Source organism: Symphodus melops (assembly GCF_947650265.1).
Source record: "Symphodus melops genome assembly, chromosome: 15".
Taxonomy (NCBI): Eukaryota; Metazoa; Chordata; class Actinopteri; order Labriformes; family Labridae; genus Symphodus; species Symphodus melops.
In genome coordinates, this window is record NC_136705.1 from 23940449 (window position 1) to 23961279 (window position 20831).

General features: G+C 46.6%; 1 protein-coding gene across 1 annotated transcript; it reads right to left on the minus strand.

Annotated features, from left to right (window-relative positions):
• Positions 1 to 151: 151 nt before the first annotated feature.
• On the minus strand, positions 152 to 6159 carry msh6 (mutS homolog 6 (E. coli)). The gene is made up of 10 exons (XM_079363448.1): positions 5728 to 6159; positions 5159 to 5361; positions 4898 to 5076; positions 2214 to 4782; positions 1843 to 2129; positions 1649 to 1766; positions 1464 to 1553; positions 1202 to 1356; positions 680 to 879; positions 152 to 587 (listed from the first exon to the last, which is right to left on the minus strand). The coding sequence occupies exons 1-10, from the start codon at positions 5973 to 5975 to the stop codon at positions 503 to 505; spliced, it is 4134 nt and encodes a 1377-aa protein (XP_079219574.1). The 5' UTR covers positions 5976 to 6159; the 3' UTR covers positions 152 to 502.
• Positions 6160 to 20831: the final 14672 nt, after the last annotated feature.

Genomic DNA, 20831 nt, shown 5'->3' on the forward strand with positions numbered 1-20831 from the left:
TGTACGACGACTTTAAGGACGTACTTTTATTTGAATTAAGACACTGCCTCTTTTTTTTTATTTTTGAACCACGAAGAAAATCTCGTTTCTCGTCATGTTCCCGCGAGAAAAAGCAGAACGAGTCCCGGCGGGAAGCTCGAATCATTTTAACTTTCTTTTTTTTTTTTTTGTTCGCCGATGTTGCTGGAGAATTAAAAAGCTCTTACTCTCCTGAAGCTGAGACAAGTATCTATACACACAGCTCTATATTGTTTCATTACCCCCCCCCTCCATGTGTACTGGTGATTGTGGGTTCTCATACAGACTGAAATGTATGCATGTATCATAACATCTAGACTTAATATATTGTGAAGTATTCAATAACCGTTATGTAGGCGCTAGCGTGAATTAAAAGGGTTTAATTTCCTAGATGAAACATTGTCCTTTTTTAAAAATAAACTTTATTAGATCATAACAGTAGTGTTTTTTTCTCAGAGTCAGAACAAACTGAAGCGTGCGTAAACTAGACGCTGTGGAGCATCTGCACCAGAGAGGAGAAGTGTGCGTTTCCCAGAGTGGCGTCGTCGTCAGCGAAGCGGCACAGCTTCCTGCGAGAGCGAGGGAAAAAAAACAAACGGGTTATTAAGAGGCGTGAATCCTGATTTGACACGTTAGAGCAGGGAGAGGTCGGTAGACGTACTTGAAGACGCGGAGGCTGAGCGTGCTCTTCTCAAACTCGCGGGCCTTCCTGTGCCCCGATTGGATGACCTCCTTGGGGAGGCTGGCGAGTCGGGCGGCGTTGAAGCCGTAGCTCTTCGGACAGGCGCCGGAGATGAACTTGTAGAGGAACGTGATGGTCTCTTGACTCGGGTCCTCGCACTCGTTCTCCACCATGCACGCCTGACAAAGAGAACGGTGGCGTTGCACGCGATCAATAAAAAAACAAAACACATTTAGAGGATTCAGAGATATTCGGGTTGCTCCACATTTCTGCAGAAGAAGAAACTTCCCGTTGCAGGAAGTGGCAGGAGGCGCTGTGACCACAAACTGTGTGCGCTCGCTTCAAAACAAACTTTCAGCTTTTTTACTTTGCAGCTGCAAACTCAAACCGTCTTTATGATGCGGAGCGAGTGGAGGGATGTTAGAAACGGCGTGCACCATCCATAAAGTGCGTGTGACCCAATTTCGTCTCATTAGTTCCCCCGCGTGGTCGCACACTCACCATGTGGCCGAGCCGCACGGCGGGGTTGTTGGCGTAGTCCTCCACCAGGGAGTGGTAATGTGTGGAGAAGAGCGTGCGGCAGCAGACTTTCTCAGCCAGCTCCTTCACCACAGCGCTGGCGATGGCTGTGCCGTCATATGTGGCCGTGCCCCTTCCTGCGAACACATCACAGCAGGGGGGGGAGGGGGAGGGGGAGGGGCAACGTGAGAAACACGCCAGCACAGGAACAGAACCGAGGCGGCCTGCGACAGCAGACACTCACCTAATTCATCGAGGAGCACGAGGGAGTGTTTGGTGGCGTGGTGCAGGATGCTGGCGGTCTCACTCAGCTCCACGAAGAAGGTGCTCTCTCCTGCAGGGCGAAGAATCAAACGTCAGCTCGTTCACGCCGCTCGATTTAACCCGACACGTCCTGTCGACCTTTTCTATCGACTCGCTGCTCGTTACCTGCCATGATGCGGTCCGAGGCTCCCAGCCGGGTGAAGACGCGGTCGACAGGGGAGAAGCGAAGGCTCTCCGCTGGAACGTAACAGCCGAGCTGAGCGAGGATGACCACGAGTCCACACTGTGCGAGAGGAGAAAAATAAATAACGCCTGCTTCACCGTCCAATCAACACGCCGCGCGTCTGCACACCACACACCTGTCTCATGAGAGTCGACTTCCCGCCCATGTTGGGCCCCGTGACCAGCACGCACGAGGCGCCGCCGTTCCCCTCGTCGTGGTTGTCGTCGCCGCCACCGTTGCCGATGACGACGTCGTTGGGGATGAAGTCGTCGCCGAAAAAGGTCTTTGTGACGCACGGGTGCCGGGATCCAGTGAGGTCGAGGAAGGGCGCCGCCTGCTGGTTGCCTTCAGGGAGCACCACCTGCGGCCTGGTCATCGGCCCGTCTCCGCCCTGACTGTATCGTGACAGAGCGAGCAGCACGTCTGCACGCCAGAGGACACGATGAGAACACTGACACGCACAGATGCATTTTTATTTTCAGACAAACAAAGAGAGGACGTGGTTACCGAGCACGGCGACGCACTCCACGCCGGTCTTCCAGTCTCGGTAGTTCTTGTCGAAGTTGTAGAAGAGTCTCCTCATGCAGTCCTTCAGGGCGGCGTCCCGCTTCTCCTCGAATCCCTGCAGCTCTGCGAACAGACACTCCGTCTCCGCCGTCACGTAGCGCTTCCAGCCTTTCTTCGTGGACTTCACCTCGTACTCCTCGGGAATGTTCCTCTCCGAGACGCTGTCGGGAACCTCCATCTGGAAGCGGTTCCGCCCGGTCCCCCAGTACGCCATGTTCCTGCAGCCCAGCCTCTTCTTCTGCCGGTCCAGGTAATCCTGCAGATCCCGCTCGCAGCTTTTGATGGAGGTCAGAGCCTGGTCGAACTCGGGGTCGAAGCCCGTTTTCGGCGTTATGACGCCTGTCGTGCGTGCTTTCTGGTGGTCGAAGGCGGTCTCCCAGCGCCTGAGTTCAGCAGAGAGGTCGGGAAAGAGGCCGTCCTTCTCGGTCTTCAGAGTCACGACCTGGCGGAGCAGCGTGGACCGAGACTCGTCGGCGACGGGAGCGAGCGCGGAAACGATCTCCTGCATCGTTTTGAAGCCTTCCAGCGCCGACAGGAAGTCGGCGATCTTGCGTTTGCTGTAGGTGACCTCCTCGTAGAGGACGGCTCGGCTGTCCGGGTGATCCTGCCCCTTCACGGCGCCGATGCCGTGGATTTTACTCAGGAGACGCTCCAAGTCCGGGAGCTTCTTCAGCAGGTCTGAAACCTCCGCAGCCGGAGCCGGAGCCGCCATCAAGTCTTCGACGGCGTCCAGTCGGTCCTTTATGGACGCGGCGTTGCACAGAGGAGCGCAGAGCCACTGCTTCAGCAGCCTCTTCCCGAACGGCGTGCAGCACGTGTCCAATCTCTCCAGCAGCGTCCCCTGCGTCCCGCCACAGCCGTTCTGAAAGATTTCCAAGTTGGCGAGCGTCACGCCGTCGAGGACCATCCGCTGACGAGTCCGAGCAAAGAAACTGCCCGCTCCCGCGGCGTTCTCCATCTCCACGTCGACGGGGACGTACTCCTCGAAGTTGGCCATGGAGAGCAGCTCGTGATCCACCAGACACTTCTTCAGGTAGAAGACGCAGCCGCCCAGCGCCGCCAGCGCCAGCTCGTAGCCGTCTTTCGGAGTCAGGCCCAGAGCGTCGCTCTCAGACGTCATCGTCTTTAAGAGGGGAGGGAGAAACCCGCCGTCTCCATCCTTCCCGCGCGCCTCGCTGAAGTAATCTTCCTCGGAGAAGGTTTTGAGAGTCTTCTGTGCGTCCCAGAACTGGGTGCCTGGAGTCAGCGCTTCCTGGAGCGCCGACGACAGAGACGCTTTGAGGATTTTCCTCGTTTCCACGGACGGGTTCCCCTTCTCGAAGAGCACCTCGGCCGGGGCGAAGTGAGCGATCAGCGTGCGCAGACGAGAGCAGTGGCGGTCGTCCGGGAACTGACCCACGTGGAAGTAACCCACCGAGGTGTCGACGAAGCACACGCCGTACGAGCGGCAGCGCCCCGAGCTCTCCTCTTCCGACTTCTCCTTCACGCTCAGCAGGAATTTGCTCTGGCTCTCTGACGGAGCGCCGTCCAGCACGCTGTACGTCTGGGTCCCCTTCGTGATGATCCGACAAACCTCCCTCCTCACGACCTTGTCGAATTTGGTGGGCTTCGAGGTCATGGTCTTGCACCGGGCTTCCATCATATCCGGGGTCTCCGTCTGCTCCACGCGGGCCACCTTGTAGCCCTTTTGGACCAGGCCGTCCGAGAAGCGAGCAAAGCCGATCTCGGGAAAGCCGGAGTGCGCCCACGTTCCCTTCATGAACGTCAGCCCCAGCTCGTTGACTCCGATCACGGCGTCCATGTGGTAGAGCTCGTAAAACTTCCCCACCTTGTAGAAGATGACGGTGTCGAACATTTTGGATTTGAGCTGCCACCAGCGGCGCATCCCGGGAGTGTTCCGGTTCAGGAAGTCGTCGGGCACGTACAGGCTGCTGGGGTCGTAACCTTCCTCCGACTGTCTCCGCCGCCCGCCGTCTTTCCTCCTGCCCTCGTGCAGCCACTCCAGCTTCTCATGGTCCCAAATCGTTGAGCTCCCGCTTCCCGAGTCGCCCGCCTTGCTCTCCGAGGTCTCAGGAGCGGAGAAGGCCGACAGGCGAGATTTCAAGTCGACTGCGACGGCTGCAGGCGCTCGTTTGGGCGCGCTCGCCGGGACAGAAGGCGTCCTCGCTTTCGCAGAAGACGACTTCTCTGCGGGACGTTTACGCTTCACCGGCTTCACGGGACTATCTGCTTCCGACTCCTCCACGCTCCCTTCCTCTTCATCACTGACCGCCGCGGCTTCTTCTCCCTCCTCGTCCTCACTGCTGGACGCGGCCTGATCCGGATTGAACTCCTCGTCGGATCCGTCGCTGTCCGAGGCGACGACGATACGCCGCCGCTTGGCCTTGTTTCCGTTGTCTTTGGAAGCACGGGACGGACGGCGACGGCCGACCTTGGGGGACTTCCTGTCCTCATTTTTGTACTCATCCTCATCGGTTAACTCTTCATCGGTCAGGGTCGACTTGTCCAGCTGGAAAATAAAAAAGGAGGCGGATCGGGAAGAAGAAGAAAAGCGAATTTAAAAAAAAAGCTGATAACAGAATTTGTGGAGAAAAGGAAACGAGAGAGAGTAACCCCGACGTCACCTCCATTTCTTCTTCTTCATCCTCCTCTTCATCGTCGGACGGATCCGTACAAAGCGGGATCTTTAATCTTTTTTCCGGACAGTCGGGCAGAACTTCGTCAGCGAGCTCCATCGCTCGACGGATTACAGGTTTGCCGCTGAAGAACACGCCTCCTGATTTAGCCTCACTTTGGTCGGAGCCTGCGGGACAAAAAAAAAAACACTCAACAACACAGCGACAGATTCTGATATAAAAAAGTAAAAGGGAGAAACTGTCGTCAACCTTTGTACTCTCTGACATATTTGGTGCTGACCCATCCTCTGGTGGGCGGTTCATCGAAGAAGTGGACGTGAACGCGCTGGCCACGCCCCCGGCCCCTCATCTGCTGCCCTGTCAGAGGTTGGGGTACGACCATGCACGGCCACCAGGGGTGCCCCTCCAGTTTGGTCCAAACGAGAGCCCCGGCGTTTAGAGGGCACGTGGGGCTGCAGGAAGAATGGAAAAGACACATTCAAGCTGCCTGCTTAAATTGGAGATTTTCCCTTCATGACATCACACAGGTCAGTAGCCCCTCCCCCAAGTGTTTGTCATTAGTACATGTAATATCTACAAATTGGCTCAAAACCTGCTGCAAAGTGCATCAAGTCCCGTTTTGTTTTTGTTTGTTTGTTTTGGGGGGGGTGCACTTTTAGCAAAAGTAAGCGGTCTGTGAAGGAAAGTCAGGGATGCATGCAGCATGGGGGGGGGGGGGGGGGGGGGGGGGGGGACTAGCTCGGCCTTGCACAATTAGCTCTGCAATGTGGACTAAAAATGCGCCTCCAGTGATTAGACGGCGCCCATCACTGACTCACCTCTGTTTGGCTGCAGGCGCTCTGTCTCCAAACAGTTTGCTGAATCCTCCTTTGTCTGACTTCGAGGTGTGTTTGGGTTTGTTGCGCTTGGCTGGCTGCTGCAGCTTCGCTTCCTCTTTCGGAGAGGAGTTTGACTTCTCCACGGACGACGGCAGGTCCGCCTCGGCCGGAGAGGGACTCGTCTTCTTCCTGGAGACTGGTGGGGGGGACTTGGTGAAGAAGTTGAAGATGGAGCTTTGCTTCGCCATATTTCACACTTCAAACTTTTTTATTTATTTATTTATTTTTCTTAAGAGTCGGGCGCCTTCCTGCATCCCCTAGCATCCAGCTAGTGACAGACGCACGGCGGCAGTTCGCGGGAAATGCGCGCGTGCAACGTAGTGGGCGGGGGAAAGCGCCTCCTCCAATCACAAACACACGGGAAACACCACAACCCGGAAATGACGTCACTTTTCTCGTTTTCTTGGCGCTAAGTGTTTTATTTTTTTCCTCTCAACTTTATTTGCATTGCTGGAGGATACACAGATAGATATAAACATTGTTTTTTATATATATATATATATATATATATAAAACAATATATCATATATATAGACACATCTATATATATATATATATATATATATATATATATATATGTTTTTATCTATCTGTGTATCCTCCAGCAATGCAAATAAAGTTGAGAGGAAAAAAAATAATAATAATAATATATTATATATATATATATATATATATATATATATATATATATATATATATATATATATATATATAGGGTTGTGTCAGAAAAATACAAATAAACCAATCGACGACAGTAAATCCACCTCATGAAAACAAGTGTAAAGTCGTCATGTTTTCTTGGACATTTATGTGAATTTTCAGTAACAAAGCTTAAACTATGTGGCACAAAATGAAATGTGAACCTTGACGTGAAGTTAAGATTATTGATAACCATTGGTTTATTGCAATTTAACACGTGCATAAACAGTGTCTTAATTCAGCTGATGTGTGCTGAAAAATATATGAATAAATACAAGCAGCTTTTAACCACTTCTATTTCTTCAAATAGCTCGTAGAGAAGGTGGAGAAGGTGGAGACCTCTGGTATAGACTGCACTTACTATCTACCACCAGCAGAGGGCAGTAGAGCCCTGGGAGGTTGATTTCTTTACATACAGGCTAACTTTTCATCTTCAGTCTCTGGCAGGTTGATGAAATTTAAGAAAACATTAAAAAGCAAACAGGAGAGTACAGAAACACACAAGTATAAAGAATAAAACACACACACATGGAAACAATACATTTCTTATATTGACGTCATTTTCACATATTACACTTGCATGAATCTCCTGAACAACTCAGGATGTTTCCAAGAGGAGCTGTACACAATTTAAATACAATTTACACACAGAGAAACTGAGAACTGCAACCTGATGCAAGTATCACAGTGTTTAGGATGCTAATTTGCGACACTCTTTGCTAGTAAATCATGAATTTAATTCTTTGTCAGAACAATCATTGTCAGTGCACACTTTCCTTTCCTTACTATGCAGGATACCGCTTTATCCCAGTTTGGTTTGCAGTCGTCTAAATTGTCGTTTTTGTCTCGAAGGCAAACTAATAAGGCCGATGCTGCTGTGCAGAGGACAAGGATGTCGCTGTGAGTGTCTTTTTATGATTTAAACTGTAAAACTATAATAATGTCAAGTGGGGTTTTTTTCACCTCGAACCCTTTTAAGAAACGAAACCTTTCGAGCAGAGAGAAATGCAAGCATCTGCGTGAGCCTCGTAAACAAATAAGATTCCTAGAAGAGGATTATAAATCCTCTTTGAACGAAAAAGACATTTCCAAGAACGAATGCTTCTTTAACGGTCAAGTACTTCTTATCAAATTAAACGGGCAAGAAGCCTGAGGTGCGGCCTTGACTAGCATTATAAAATGTTACATCTCGCTCCGCCCTCACTCAGACAACCTTCACCCGTTTTTTAAAGCTGCTCCAGGAAAGATTTATGTCCAAAAATGACTCCCTCCTCACGCCTCATCTCATCTGCCTAAACCTTGAATAAGGCTGCGAGAGTAAAGATGTGTCAGCGGCTTCAGATTTAAAAAGTCATGCTCCGGGAATGGTCACTTGTCTTTGAGCAGAGGAAATGAAAAATTCAACCTTGTGAGCAGCAGAAGAAAAAAGAAATCCTCCCTTACAGCTGCAAGCAAGCTGGACTCTGCAGGAGTAGATAAACCTGCCCCTGATGGATTTCTTTTATCGTTCCCCCTCCGACAAGTTGTTGAGAAGAGGATGTTTAAAACGCACGCTGTGTTGTGTCTGGATGACGAAAGACGTCAGTCACTTGTTGTCCCTTTAAACGATCATCTTCAGATGCTGGTTTTTTGGCCACTGAGTGCAAATTTGAGTTTTCAGAAACAGAGCGGGACGAGGAGTAAACATGCTCCAAGAAGTCAAACAGCTCAAGCAGCACATGTAGAATGAAGATCAGCTTTATAACCTTTATTTGGCTCGAGGCATTTCAACATTTCACATCGTCTTCAGGAGGTGATGGGACAGCTCTCAGAGGTGTGAGGAGCAGGAGGGTCGCGTCACACAGACGTAAGGGAGGGACAGCGAAACAAAACCCCGTCAGGACGTAACAACTTCATTACACCGATAAGTTTCAGCTTTAGCAAACACATGATCCTGATCCACGAGCAGAAACGTCTCGCTCTTCTAAAAACACATTTTCGAGTAGTTTTCAGAGAAGGACGTGTTTCTCACCGCAGGTTTCCGTTCATCTTCGAAACATAGAGAATGAAGCTGAAAGGAAGCCAATCAGTGCCAGCCATGAAATAAGTCCGGCATATTAATCGTCTTCATCCATCAAGTCCTGGGACTTACAGGAGGAAAAGCTCAACTGCAAATCATCATAAATATGTCACAAAATACAAAGACAGCTCCATGTTCTATCGTTTACGGTGAGAAGGCAGACTCAGAGGGCAGAACAAACACCTAGCTGTGGGAGGAGCTACTGCCCTTTGTGATGTCATGAAGGGAAAATCTCCAAACGGCCTGTTTGAACACACAAGTGGAGCAGGCAGGAGACGGAGAGGATGGACTTTTCTCATTATTGGGGGGTTTGTAGACAGACTAGAGACACATAGTCGACTATGTAGACATGTGAGCTTTGGTTTCGCAGCTGTAACCATCAGTGCTGCCACTGGGAATTCAAAATATTCATATTTTATAAGTCAAAACTTTATAAGGATGTGAGCTCAGCATGCTGTGTTTTTTTTTTGTGTACGAGAGAATGAAGATATCTGTCAAATTGATGCTGTTTGAGACCGATGCTGTGAGCTGCTGAATTATATTTCAATCCATCAGTGCCGAGAAAGTTGTGAATAAGAAAAACAAATATCTTCAAACAAAAGGCTATTTTTAATATTTAATATAACAACCATCTCTAGGCTCATCCCCGAGAAGCAATAAAAGAGATTTCCTTCTTCCTCTGACATGCTACACCGTGTAATTTATTTTACCTTTGCCCTTCCTCCTGGGTGTCTTTTTCCTCTGCAGTCTCTCCTGAAGCAGTGCAATTGGAAAGCAGGCTCTGTGGGACTCCTCTTCGCGTAATGAGGAGCGCACATCAGCCCGGTGTCCCCGAAGCGCTGCTGGGACTGTCGACAGAGACATGAAGTAATCGCTCAGCCTTTCCTCTCCTCCTCTCCTGCTTCCTTCCTTCCTTCCTCTGCTCTTTCATGGTGCAGCCTGTTCTCACTTTACACCAACATAAAACAGATTTTATGATCACAGGGTTTTTTTTTGGTCCTCTGCTTTCTTCAACACGAAAGCCAATTAAAAGTACTAATCAGAGTGATTAATACCTTTTGCATCCGCTCTGTGTTTTTTTTTTTTTTTCCAGCCGTCCCTCTGCAGCTCTGTTCTGCAGCTGAACCTTATTGAACCACCATAAATGTGTAGAGGTTCAGTGGCACATTAATTCAGCTGCCTCCGGGGGAGCTGAAGAGGGGAACAGCCGCTGATAGTGGAGTGATCGTGCAGTCAGCAGATTCAACTCCAAACGCAAAGGGGCTGCAGAATCTATTTCTCAGGCCGACAGAAGAGAGGGAGTATTTGTACAGATGAGACGGGGAGAACGAGACAAAAGAGAGATTGAGGCAGATATTGCGATTGTCCTCCTCCCGGTGCTGTAGGAACAATTCGGTCTATATTTAGGCGCATTTAGGCGCTGCAAACAAGATTATCTGCAGCACCCACACAGACAACAAAAAAACCCATGCAGAAACTGTTCATAAAAGGTCGGCATGAATCTACCTGCTTCCTCTCCATCAGATCCCATCTTCTACAAACGATGCACCACAGTATTGCACACTGATTTGCAATTCAAAGAAAGCAATTTAACCGCCCCCATTTGAAGAGATCAAATTCAGTTTCTCACTCAGGAGATTCAGAAATATTGTTCCATGTGTCACAAAGCGAGGGAACTTTCTCTTTGCTTCTCACAGCGTAAACAAGCGAACAACACCATCCATCAGTAAACGGTGAAGTGAAGTCAAAGCTTTTCCTTTCATTGTAAAGATCTATCACGTCAGAGAAGAAGAGAAGAAGAGACTTCACGTTCCCACTAAGTCTGCCAGGGCGTCGAATCGTCGAGTGAGTGAGTGAGGATCTCTCGCTGACTTTCCGAGCCCTTTATGCATCCTGTCCGTAAGTTGGCCTAAACCTGCAGACTTAGCGTGAGGGAATTAGAGGTCGTAGCATTCTGACGTGAAACACAGGACGCCTGAGCAGGAAACGCTAACACAAATTAAAGCTTCAGCAAGAAGAGTAGCTCATCCAAGACAAGAGGACAAAGCAAGACGTTTCAAACGGTGCAGTTCAAACGTCTGCTCTGCACCTGAGAAGAGATAAAAAAAACCCTGCAACACTTTAACGAGCAACAGACTTTCAACTTTAAAGTTCTTGTCCCCTGAACAGTGAAATCATCGTTCTCAGCGTCTGACGTTTTTACCGTCCTTGTCGTCTTCAAGTTTTACCAATTAAGCTAATTGTGTGCGCTCGAGGAGCTGCAATTTATTCAGAGATCTCGAAGGGCTGTGGCAACATTTTCAGTAGGAACGTCTCCTTCTTCTATCTGTGGCGTCGTAAACCTGTTGATGCACAGGAGGAGCTGCAAAACAATCATATTATAAAAACACAAAAGTGAACCTGCTGAGCGATCTGACGAGACAGAAATAAAAGTGAGAAAAAAATGGAAATAACTGTGACTTGCGGGAATTTGCATAAATGTCTTATTAAGGTGTCAGCCGCTCTGAGACGAGCTAAGAGTCTGCTCTGTACCTGCAAAGAAAACATAATGTGGGATTATTTTTGAGGGTTTTTAAAAAAAATTGTAAAATTCAAACTTTTCTCCCGACTCACGCTCTCTCTCTCTCTCTCTCTACCTCCAGTTTGATCATTAATGGGGACACTTTTCTCAGAGGTCTCCACACTTGACCCTTAATCGTTTGTTTGAATGAACTCAGAGACTTTCCACTAAAGGTGGAGGAGGGGGACAAATCACGGATGTGATGGGATGTGCAGGACGAGACGAAACAGGGTAAGAAACCCAAAACAAAAAAAACAGGAAGCAGGAGAAAACAAAAATAAAACTTAAATAAAGTAAAGAAAAGTGATAAGACAGGGCACCCGGGTTTGAATCCGACCGCGTCTTTCCCTCTCTCTCTTACTCCCTGACTTCTGACTGTCCTGTCTCTAAATAAAGACGTAAAAAGCTAACAAATCAACCTTAAAAAAACCTGAAACAAACCTGCAAAAGTGAGTATTATTTTCTTCCACAGGTTCTTTGGTCTCATTAACATGGAAACATGGATTCAAAGAGGAGAGTCCAATCATCTTTATTTCACCTGGATGAAGACACTTTTTTAGAAGCAGGAAGTTTTTCGCTTCTTTTCTGCTGCAGATAATAAAACATTTGCATTGTCTTCACTTCTCTTCGACCTGAGCCTCAGAGGTGTTCGGAGCGGCGATGTTTTGTCTCCTCTCCTCTTGATTAGTATTCATTCATGTTTATCTGCTGTAAACTGTCCGCTTTGTTCCCTTTACGCCGGCGGGCGCTGAAGGATTCCTGCCGTGGTGAGCACAGCGCTGCATTTGTAATCTGACCAAGAGATTATATTAAACTTCATTTGTTGAATCGCTGTGTATCTATGAACCTCTCTCTCTTTGCATGGTAATTGAAAGAGCAGATGTTATAAGGTAATTGCCTCATCACTCAGGCCGCTCTACATGTAGCTGTCGCAGCCCCACAATGACTTTTGATTTCCACGCTCTGGCTTGAACGCGGACACGCTTGCTGTCTCTTCACGTTCACTTCGAGCTCTGCAGGCTATCCCTCCCTCCCTCCTCCCCCCCGCCGTGCATTCTGGGAAGGCTGATGTAACGCCAGCACATGAAAGGTTCAAAGTGATTCTTAATGTGGCCTCACGTATCCGCGTCCTCAGGTGGATATGAAGAGGAACAAACCTGAAGGAGAGCTGTTCACGGCGTTATTAGAAACGTCCTCATTTATTCCAGAGACAGTTTGAAGTGTTGTAGATCAGCACTTTGCCCTCATTACATGTTCAAGAGTCCCTTTTCTGTCCTTTTATATGACTAAAAAAACACTCTGCTTTCCCTCCTTCAAAGTTGATCCCATTCCACAGGTAGAAAGGCGTCTCTCTCACGTCCACAGAGCAGCTCCGTCCCCTGTTTCCAGTCTCCTCGCAGCTTTACAGAACTCGTTCACACACTGAGGCGTCCAATGTTTGCAGCGTCGCCGATTTGACATGTTGAATCAATGTCGGCCGTCTCCTCTCGGATTGGCTGTTTAGCGAAGCGAAACACGAGAAGAAAGAAAACAGAAGCTGCCTCTTCTGCTCTTGTTCCGCTGACGACGCTGCTGCCATTTCCAATTTTTTTCTATCAAACATTATTCTCCATTAGAAGTTTACCTTTTGGAGTGACGATTACAAACTACCGCCACCTGCTGGCCTGGAGAGTTATTTCCTCTCACACACGTGCAGAACGTGCGTGCTGGTTGGCCGTCGACTGTCGTCGTTGCAGAGTGTTTAGTGGCCTAAACGTGAGGCGACGCAACAGGCAGCCTTCGTCACCACTCGTTCTTTGACTTCCGCTCGGTGTGTCGGGGCCTTAAGAGACGAAACAGGACACTGAGGGATGAAGTGAAGAAGAGGAAAAGAAAATGTGACCGAGCAAGAAGCTGGATTAGAGTAAAAAGTGGACAGGGTTGTTATTGTATGTTGACGAGACCCCGAGCTGCTTATGCCAGTACAACAGTGCACATACGCTCAAAGACCTTCGGTGGGCGCCAAAGCGCACATGCTCTTATGGATACTGGGCGGGTGTGGCGACACCCAGAGGCGACAACAACTTCTTAAAAACAGCCGATGGTGAAACATCAAGACAAAGGGGAAAGTGTGACGCCTTATAGATTAGCTCAAAATAAACGTCCTGTGAAAGGCTTCGGTGTGTGATAAGAAGAAGAGCTTCCAAATGTGACATTCAGGACTCCAGAATATTCAAAGGTTGACGGTTTTCTCCTCACAGATTGATCGCTCAGTTCATTTCATCTGACAAGTGTTTGATTCCCAACAGCTGGCCGACCAAATCACTTGTGACAATCTTAAAATGAAGACAAATGACATGTTCCTGGAAATGTGTGCGTGGAGGGACGAGCCGGACTCCACATCTTTATGTCCCGCTATCACGTAACCAAATCAATTTATCTCTGAGCAGTTTGTAGAAGAAATAGATCGATCCGTAACGTGAGCGGTTTTTTTTTTTTTTTTTTAAATGTGAAGCGAGGAGAGAGAGTGGAGGAGGAAACAGGAGGAGACGCTGAGAAACAGCGGGATCAGTTCATGACAAACAGCGGGGGAATCTGAGTCTTACTGCCGCAGTGAAGGAATTGACTCTGATATGCACACACACACACACACACACACACACACACACACTGACAGAGTCCCAGAAGAAACACTTCAGGCTGCTGCTGGAGGTTTAACTGCAGTCCTGTCTCCCTGTGGGATAATCACACAGTGTGTGTGTGTGTGTGTGTGTGTGTGTGTGTGTGTGTGTGTGTTGTTTGTATGCACAGAAAGGCTAAAAAGACTCTTTTCCCCTTCTGTATTTATTGTTAAATTGTTGAAAATTGAACTAAAAAAATTTACGTCGAAATGATTTTAAGTTGTTTTTTTATTTCTATCTTTTTCCATCTATTTCATTTGTTTTATTTGACCTTTGTTTTAACCCTATTTTAAACAAACTGGTTCTATGTTTTCTAACACTGAAGTAAAGACAGACTGGTTACGAGTCTTTACCTGCTAGATGAAGACATTAAGATTATTCCACTTAAACAAAAAGAGGTCCAGCATCCGCAGAGTGTTTCTAACTTTGTAATAATTCCCCCGACATCATCGCTGGACTCTTGAATGTCTCGGTTAATTGTAGAGAGCTGGCATCTCGCTGAGCACAAAATGACCACGGGACTCAGACTTTGTGGCACATGTCCTCCTCAGAGACTCATTTTAACCCCGGAGCGCTGAGATCATTCGGCTTGTTTTTCCAGCGTCATATTCCAGGATTAGACTCATTTCAATAATGAATGCAATTACAGGTTCTCCCCTTTATGACTTACATCCTGATCAAACTATTACTGGCGAGGCCACGCTGTTTCCACGGGCCTCATGACAGGCGGTGTGTGTTTTCTGAGAGGAACACAGGAAGCAGCGAGGCTAGCACGGAAACATTCGAACCTGCTGTTTGAATATAACCTGCCAGTCATGTTAGCTACATGCTAACTATGGCTAACAGACCCTTTAAAAAAAAGCCCGTTATGACGATAATTAATCAGGCATATTTGTTTTTTTATAAACATGTTTATTGGGCTGCTGTGTGTGTTTGTGACTTCTGGTGTTCCTGGACGGAGCCCCTAGTGGACACTCAACAAACTGCAGGATTTTAGCGCCTCAGGATTGGCTTTTTATTTCAACAGTGGAGGATGCTCCTTGCATGCAACACGACGCCTGGCTGCAGAAACACAGGAAGTCACATTCACACCCATAAAAAAAAGTATTTTGATTAATGACTTCTCGTATATATATAAATAAACATGACCCATCCCATGTGGTGCAAACATGGCCAGTTTTCTTTTATGCACAGGATCATTGGGAAGAATAACAAACGAGGAAATCACAGAAGTGTCAGTAAATATCAGCGTTTAATGGAACCCCGTCTTCTTCGTTACATAAATATAAAAAGTACAATCATTGGTATAAATGTGCAACTTGCAGACAGAATCAATTTGCATACATTAACTGGATGTGAACACCACTATGCAAGCAACATGAGACACACACGTGAAGGTGTAGAAATATGACGTTAGAGCGACATAACTGTGGATCACAGACGTTTTCATATTGAGATCTGAACGTGGCTCGCAGCGCGGCGTCGTTCGTCTTTGTAGTGAAATCAACGTGTCGATTTGGACGTCCTGATCCAGATCAGAGCCGGCGATGTGGCTCTCGTTAAAGATCAGACACGGCCGAGCCGAGCGCTCGTTCATCATTCTGTTACGGAACCACTCAGCTGTTTAGCATGGCGTGCTCAACGAGCTCCACGTGAGTGTTTCATTCCTGACACGAGCTGCTTTAACGGTCTCAGAATATTAGCGTTTACTCGCTCCTCCTGCACAGAGACGATGCATCAAACTGTGATTAGAGAAACAAAAGCTTTCCTGAATAAATAACGACGCCGTTAGCTGCATCCACAGCCTTCAAGATTTACATGAAACATCTTCAGCTTCTGCTTATTTAGAACAAATAGTTTTATTATGAGGCCGGTAATGACTGTGGAGCATGACATTTTAATGGCCCTCTTTTACAGTCAAATTATTGTCTTCACATCAGAGCAGATTTTCAAGAGTGAACAGAGTGAACTGTGCGTGTTGTTGGAATAAACACGGGCAGATTTCTGCACGATTTGCAAGTAAATTAATGCAGTAAACGGTTCCTCTGTGATCCACGTCTGCTACGTTCGGATAATAACTTTGCATCGTTTAAATATAATTTAGCTTCGGATAGGAACATGAGAGGCAATAATTACACACAAAGAAAGAGTCAGTGATATCACATTTAAGAGCATTTCCTGCTGAGAACAAACACAGATCCTAAGACCGCCTGTCTCCTCTTACAGAAGACACAGAGGACAGCGGGGCAGTTTGAACCATTGCAATCAATGGAGATCAATTTTGCAAAATGCAAAAGGATTGTATAGTACAACACACAAGCTCTACACTATAATCGTTTTCAATAAGGAACCTTTTTCTTAATATGCAAGGACTAAAGTAAGGCAATTGATTTCAAGCCAGGCATGCATTTTTAGGTGAGCAAACGTTACTCTAAACACTATTTTCATGTTTTAAAAGCTTTTTTTTTTCAGGCTTAAGGAAAAATACATTTGAATGAATATTATTTTAAATTGAATATCTTCCATGGGGAAGGGGGGGGGGGGGCATTAAAGATAGAGTCCTTTCATTCTCATTTCCTGTGTCCTTAACACTCTACTGTAGATAGATGCATACATACACACATGCTCCTTTGCAAATGGTCAACAATACAATGCAGCTAGCGACACCTCAGAGGCTACAGACGATCTAAAAATCCAGTCAGTGATCCTGAAGCTGCTGCTGTAACTCTCAGGGGGAAGGTTTAGGCGGGCCTCATCTTCGTCTCCTGTGACACATTACAGCCTTTGAATCCAGACTACAGTATATGCCATCACTTGCTACAACATGCCGTCATCCTGCAGAAATAATCTCCTGCGTTTGACACTTTTTTTCCCATGTCTGCGATGTCACAGCGCTGCGCCACATCTCTGACACTGCCAGCTTCAAAGCAACATCACCGACAGCAGCTCCGACTGCGTTCCCATGAGCCACTGCTGGGAGGTGTTCAAGGAGTAACACGACATTTGGGAAATACGCCAAACCCTCTTTCACTCTCTCACAAACAATGAGAAGCTTTATGCTACGCTAACGTCTTCACCATCCACCAGTACGTGGTTTTCTTCGCTTTTATAATAAGCATTCAATCTTTTAATACGACTGCGTACAGCGTACAGCGTTTGTCTTCAAATATAGTTGTAAATTAAATGTATTTAAAGGGCTTCAGACGTGCTAATTTCTCATCTTTGGATGGAGTCAGGAAACAGCCGGGATTAGTTTTGTTAGTTTAGGAGAAAAGGAAAGAGTTAGCATGCCCATAAGCTCAGCACCTCACCTTTTATTTTGTCATTTGCTACTTCCTGTGAGATACAAGTTCTGTTCAAAAAGCCTTTTAAATCAGCCGTTGTTTTTAGTCTTTAGCTCATGGTGCAAATTTCAGCACCACGGACAGAGACCCGGCTGCTCGTGTTCCGCCGTGTCTCCGGTGACGCCCCTTTTTTTTTTGTTCTTGCAGTGCACGTTGTCATTACACAAACGTGAAAAAGTTTAGGATAACGGTGAGGTGAGAGAATAAATAAAGTAGACATTAATTTCACCCCGCTTGATAAACCCATAAAGACTCGTGGCGTGAAAATTGCATAATCTGGTTAAACACCTCGCTCGCTTCAGTTTTTATTGCCCATCTTTCTGCATGACAGTGATTTGGCATATTCCCAAATGTCAGACTTCTCTTCAACATGTTAAAAACGGCGTTGCATCTGTAAGCTCAGATCCATGATACTGCTATAGAGGGGAGTTCACTTCTGAATGCTGCTTGAGTAAGATAAACATGACAGTGAGACTTCTTCAATCATTCACATGTAGATATTTGAAAGCTATGTGTAGAAAAATAGAGTCCTCTGTTTTATATACAGCTATCTTGTATGGCTTTACCATAATGGCATGCAGGGAAAAGACTAAGACGAGCCTGAAGATTTAACTACCTGAGTCATTTTCTCTATTCCTCTGTGTGGAGTAGTATCGCAGTACAGGAAATTATTCAGATCTATGCACAAGACAGGATGAAAATATCAAGAGATACAGAACCAATTCACGCCTTTTTGTAAAAGCGCTTTGTAACACAATGCAATGTGATAAATATATATACTGTATATATATATATAGATTTATGGCGTGTCTCATCATATTCACAGTGTACGGGTGATGAGCGTGAGCAGAGATCCTCAAGAGAAAGGAAGCAGGAGGATTTTAGCAGAGGGGGTTTTTCAGGGGGTGGTGCCGGTTTTCAAAAAAAAAAAAAAAAAAGACCAAAGGTGCAACCAATAGCAAGCTAAGCTCTGATTGGTTGTTTCTCCTGATCAGAGGAAGCAACTTCTTTGGCCTTGTTGCCGGAGGCTTTTACCTGCTACCTTCAACAGGAAGCTCACTTGTTGAAGGGGTCGCGTTGTTTTACACGAGAAGGAGTGGAAGAAGAAACTTCAGATTCAAAGTCTTGTCCAACACACACACACACACACACACACACACACACACACACTTCATGCCTATGCTTGCATTGTTCTCAGCCCCAGTCGGGACACGCCCCTGTGCTTTGGTGCAGTGTGTTTTAAGATAATGCAGAGATGACAGAGAAACAAGTGAGCGGCCTTGGAGGATATTGGTTTTTGAAGATGGACGCCAAGAAAAGTCTCGCCTGTGCCTTAGAGGGGCCGATTGATTTTTCAATTGGTCTTGAATTTGGATATGAAGGGGGAGGATTAGCACCCTCTCTCCCCATCTCTTCTGCTGTCACCGGGCCGTGTATCAAGTCCACTTCCTCCTTCGTCGCCTTCCAGACAGCTAAACTAACAAACGCCTCCTCCTCTTCTGTCGGCTGTTTACGAAACGTCAAACACCACCGCGCTGCTTTTAATCACAGACGTCTCGGATGGGAGAGTTGCCCGCGTTGAGGACATTGATCGCGCAGCCTGACAGAGAACAACCGGATCCTCTGCAGACACCTCCCATCCATTAATCCTTGGCTACACCTAAACACTTAATTCAAGGGGAGATTCACCCTCTGCAGGCATTTGGTTCATGCTTTATATCTGCAAAGAAGTCTGCCAAAAAACATTTAAAAAAAGAAAATCCTCACAAAAGATAAATCGATGCAAGTGGCGGAATCCTGGAGGGTTTTGTTTTCCACTTTCGCGTCAGAGATTGACCCGGATTCTTTCAATCTGCATCGTTAAACAAAATAATCCATCTATATTTTACAACCTTCTCCTTTTTGACTCCCTTCGACTTCACTTCGCTTTACAAATACACGAGTCTAAATACTGCTTTTGAAGAGAAATAAACACATTGCATGACTTTATCGTTTGTTTCCCCACACAGCCGTTAGCTTAGGTGCCTTCGAACACCCTCCGAGTCCAAGTCTTTGGCCGCAGAAGCATTTTCTGAGCTGATAAGGAGGCGAGTTCCCCTTCTCACGAGAAATGGATTTTCATTCTTCGACTCAAGCCGGAGCTCTCGGAAGTAACTCCTCGCAATCCGCGAGTGTGGCAGACTTACAACAGCTCTGTCACAATCAGCAGCATCACAGCCATGCTAAGCTAAACAAACCCCGCCTCCAGATTTTAAAAAAATCAAGCCCATGAGGGTAGAACTTGAACCATGTGAAGAAAAATGGTTGTTACACAATCAATGGAAGGTCTAGAAATGGTGCAAAAAATGCATGAGAAGTATAATGCATAGATCTGTATGTGCTATATCATTCAGTGATTACACTTTATATCAATATGTACATTCAAATAAAACCCAGAAACAATTGCACTGTATGCTTGTCTCGGCTCCGTCACAGCTCCACATGTCCGATATATTGAGCATGTGATTCTCTGCGGCCTAACACTGACATTAAGGAGACTCTCAGGATTTGTTCTGTGTTGTGTTCGAGGTTAATGAAACGGCTCATGGGTGGTATTAACCGTGCTTCCAGGTAGGGCTGCCCCGGGCTAAATCATTTCCCTTCCAACTAATCGTCATCAGGTAAAGGTGGCCTCATGTTTTTTTAATTAATTAATTAATTAAATTATATATATATAGATGTCGGGGAGCTTGCCATTAACATTCTCATCGCTAGGCTTCATTACAGAAATAATAAACCTTCATATTTAAGACGGAGCAGTTATGTAAGAAGCGAGTAGCCTGCGAAGGACAATGCTGACAGCTCAAGCGGTAGCCGTTGTGTAACGGAAAATACAGGAAGGAGATGCATTTTTTAATTTCCTTTCACCTTAAAACTGCAGTTTGAATACTTCCTGTTTTTTTTTTAATGCTGATTCGGATACCTTAAAGTCAGGGTTGGTAATTTTCTCCAGATCCACTTTTTAAGATTTGAAGTTGTCTTAATTGTGTCAGGACCGGACAGGAGTCGAGCACAGAGGGAATGCTACTATTTGAACGCATCCTTTCTGCAGACTGCTGTAACGTAACGACACATTGAAAACACGAGCTTCATGTGAGTCTGTTGTACTTCCTTATGGGGGAAGACACTTCCCACAATCAACCTGCAGAAACAAGCACATAAAAACAATCAGTCCCTCCAGAAATTTGCGATCAGAACTATTAATGCAAATTCAGCGCGGCCCTGCAATTTTGTCCTTCAACAGCGACATTCCCACAATTTCGATGAAAGCGAATTGTGGCGCAGCAATCAGCTTAACATGTATGCTCCCCGCTCGGCAAATAACAACATGAAGTGGGTGTGCCGACTCTTTCTGTCTGGGGGGGGGGCTTTGACACAGGCTCGGGTCCGTCTCGGTTGCATTCAAGTCCAAGATGATTAAAAGAAGCCGACGCAAAATAAAAGCCTGTGAAATCCTGGAGGGGGCTGAGCGATGTGCAAACCCTTCTTTGGTCCTTTTTTGTTTTAAGACTTCCTGTTGTTTCAGCTGATCCCGGCGTTGCTGCTTGCTCGCAAACTAGGTAGTGAAGAATGATTCTGAGAGGTCAGAGTAACTTGGCATAAATCTCACTGGATTTGCTGAGTGCTGGGAACATGAATACACATCTGTTTGAACAGCCTCTACACTTGAGACCGTGTGTGTA

Excerpts from the sequence above, each read along its gene's own strand:
- msh6 (XM_079363448.1), bottom strand. The coding sequence starts at position 5,975 with ATGGCGAAGCAAAGCTCCATCTTCAACTTCTTCACCAAGTCCCCCCCA. Across the intron at positions 4,783-4,897 it reads ATGAAGAAGAAGAAATGGAG|CTGGACAAGTCGACCCTGAC; the intron begins GTGACGTCGGGG and ends TTTATTTTCCAG. Across the intron at positions 880-1,201 it reads CCGTGCGGCTCGGCCACATG|GCGTGCATGGTGGAGAACGA; the intron begins GTGAGTGTGCGA and ends TCTCTTTGTCAG.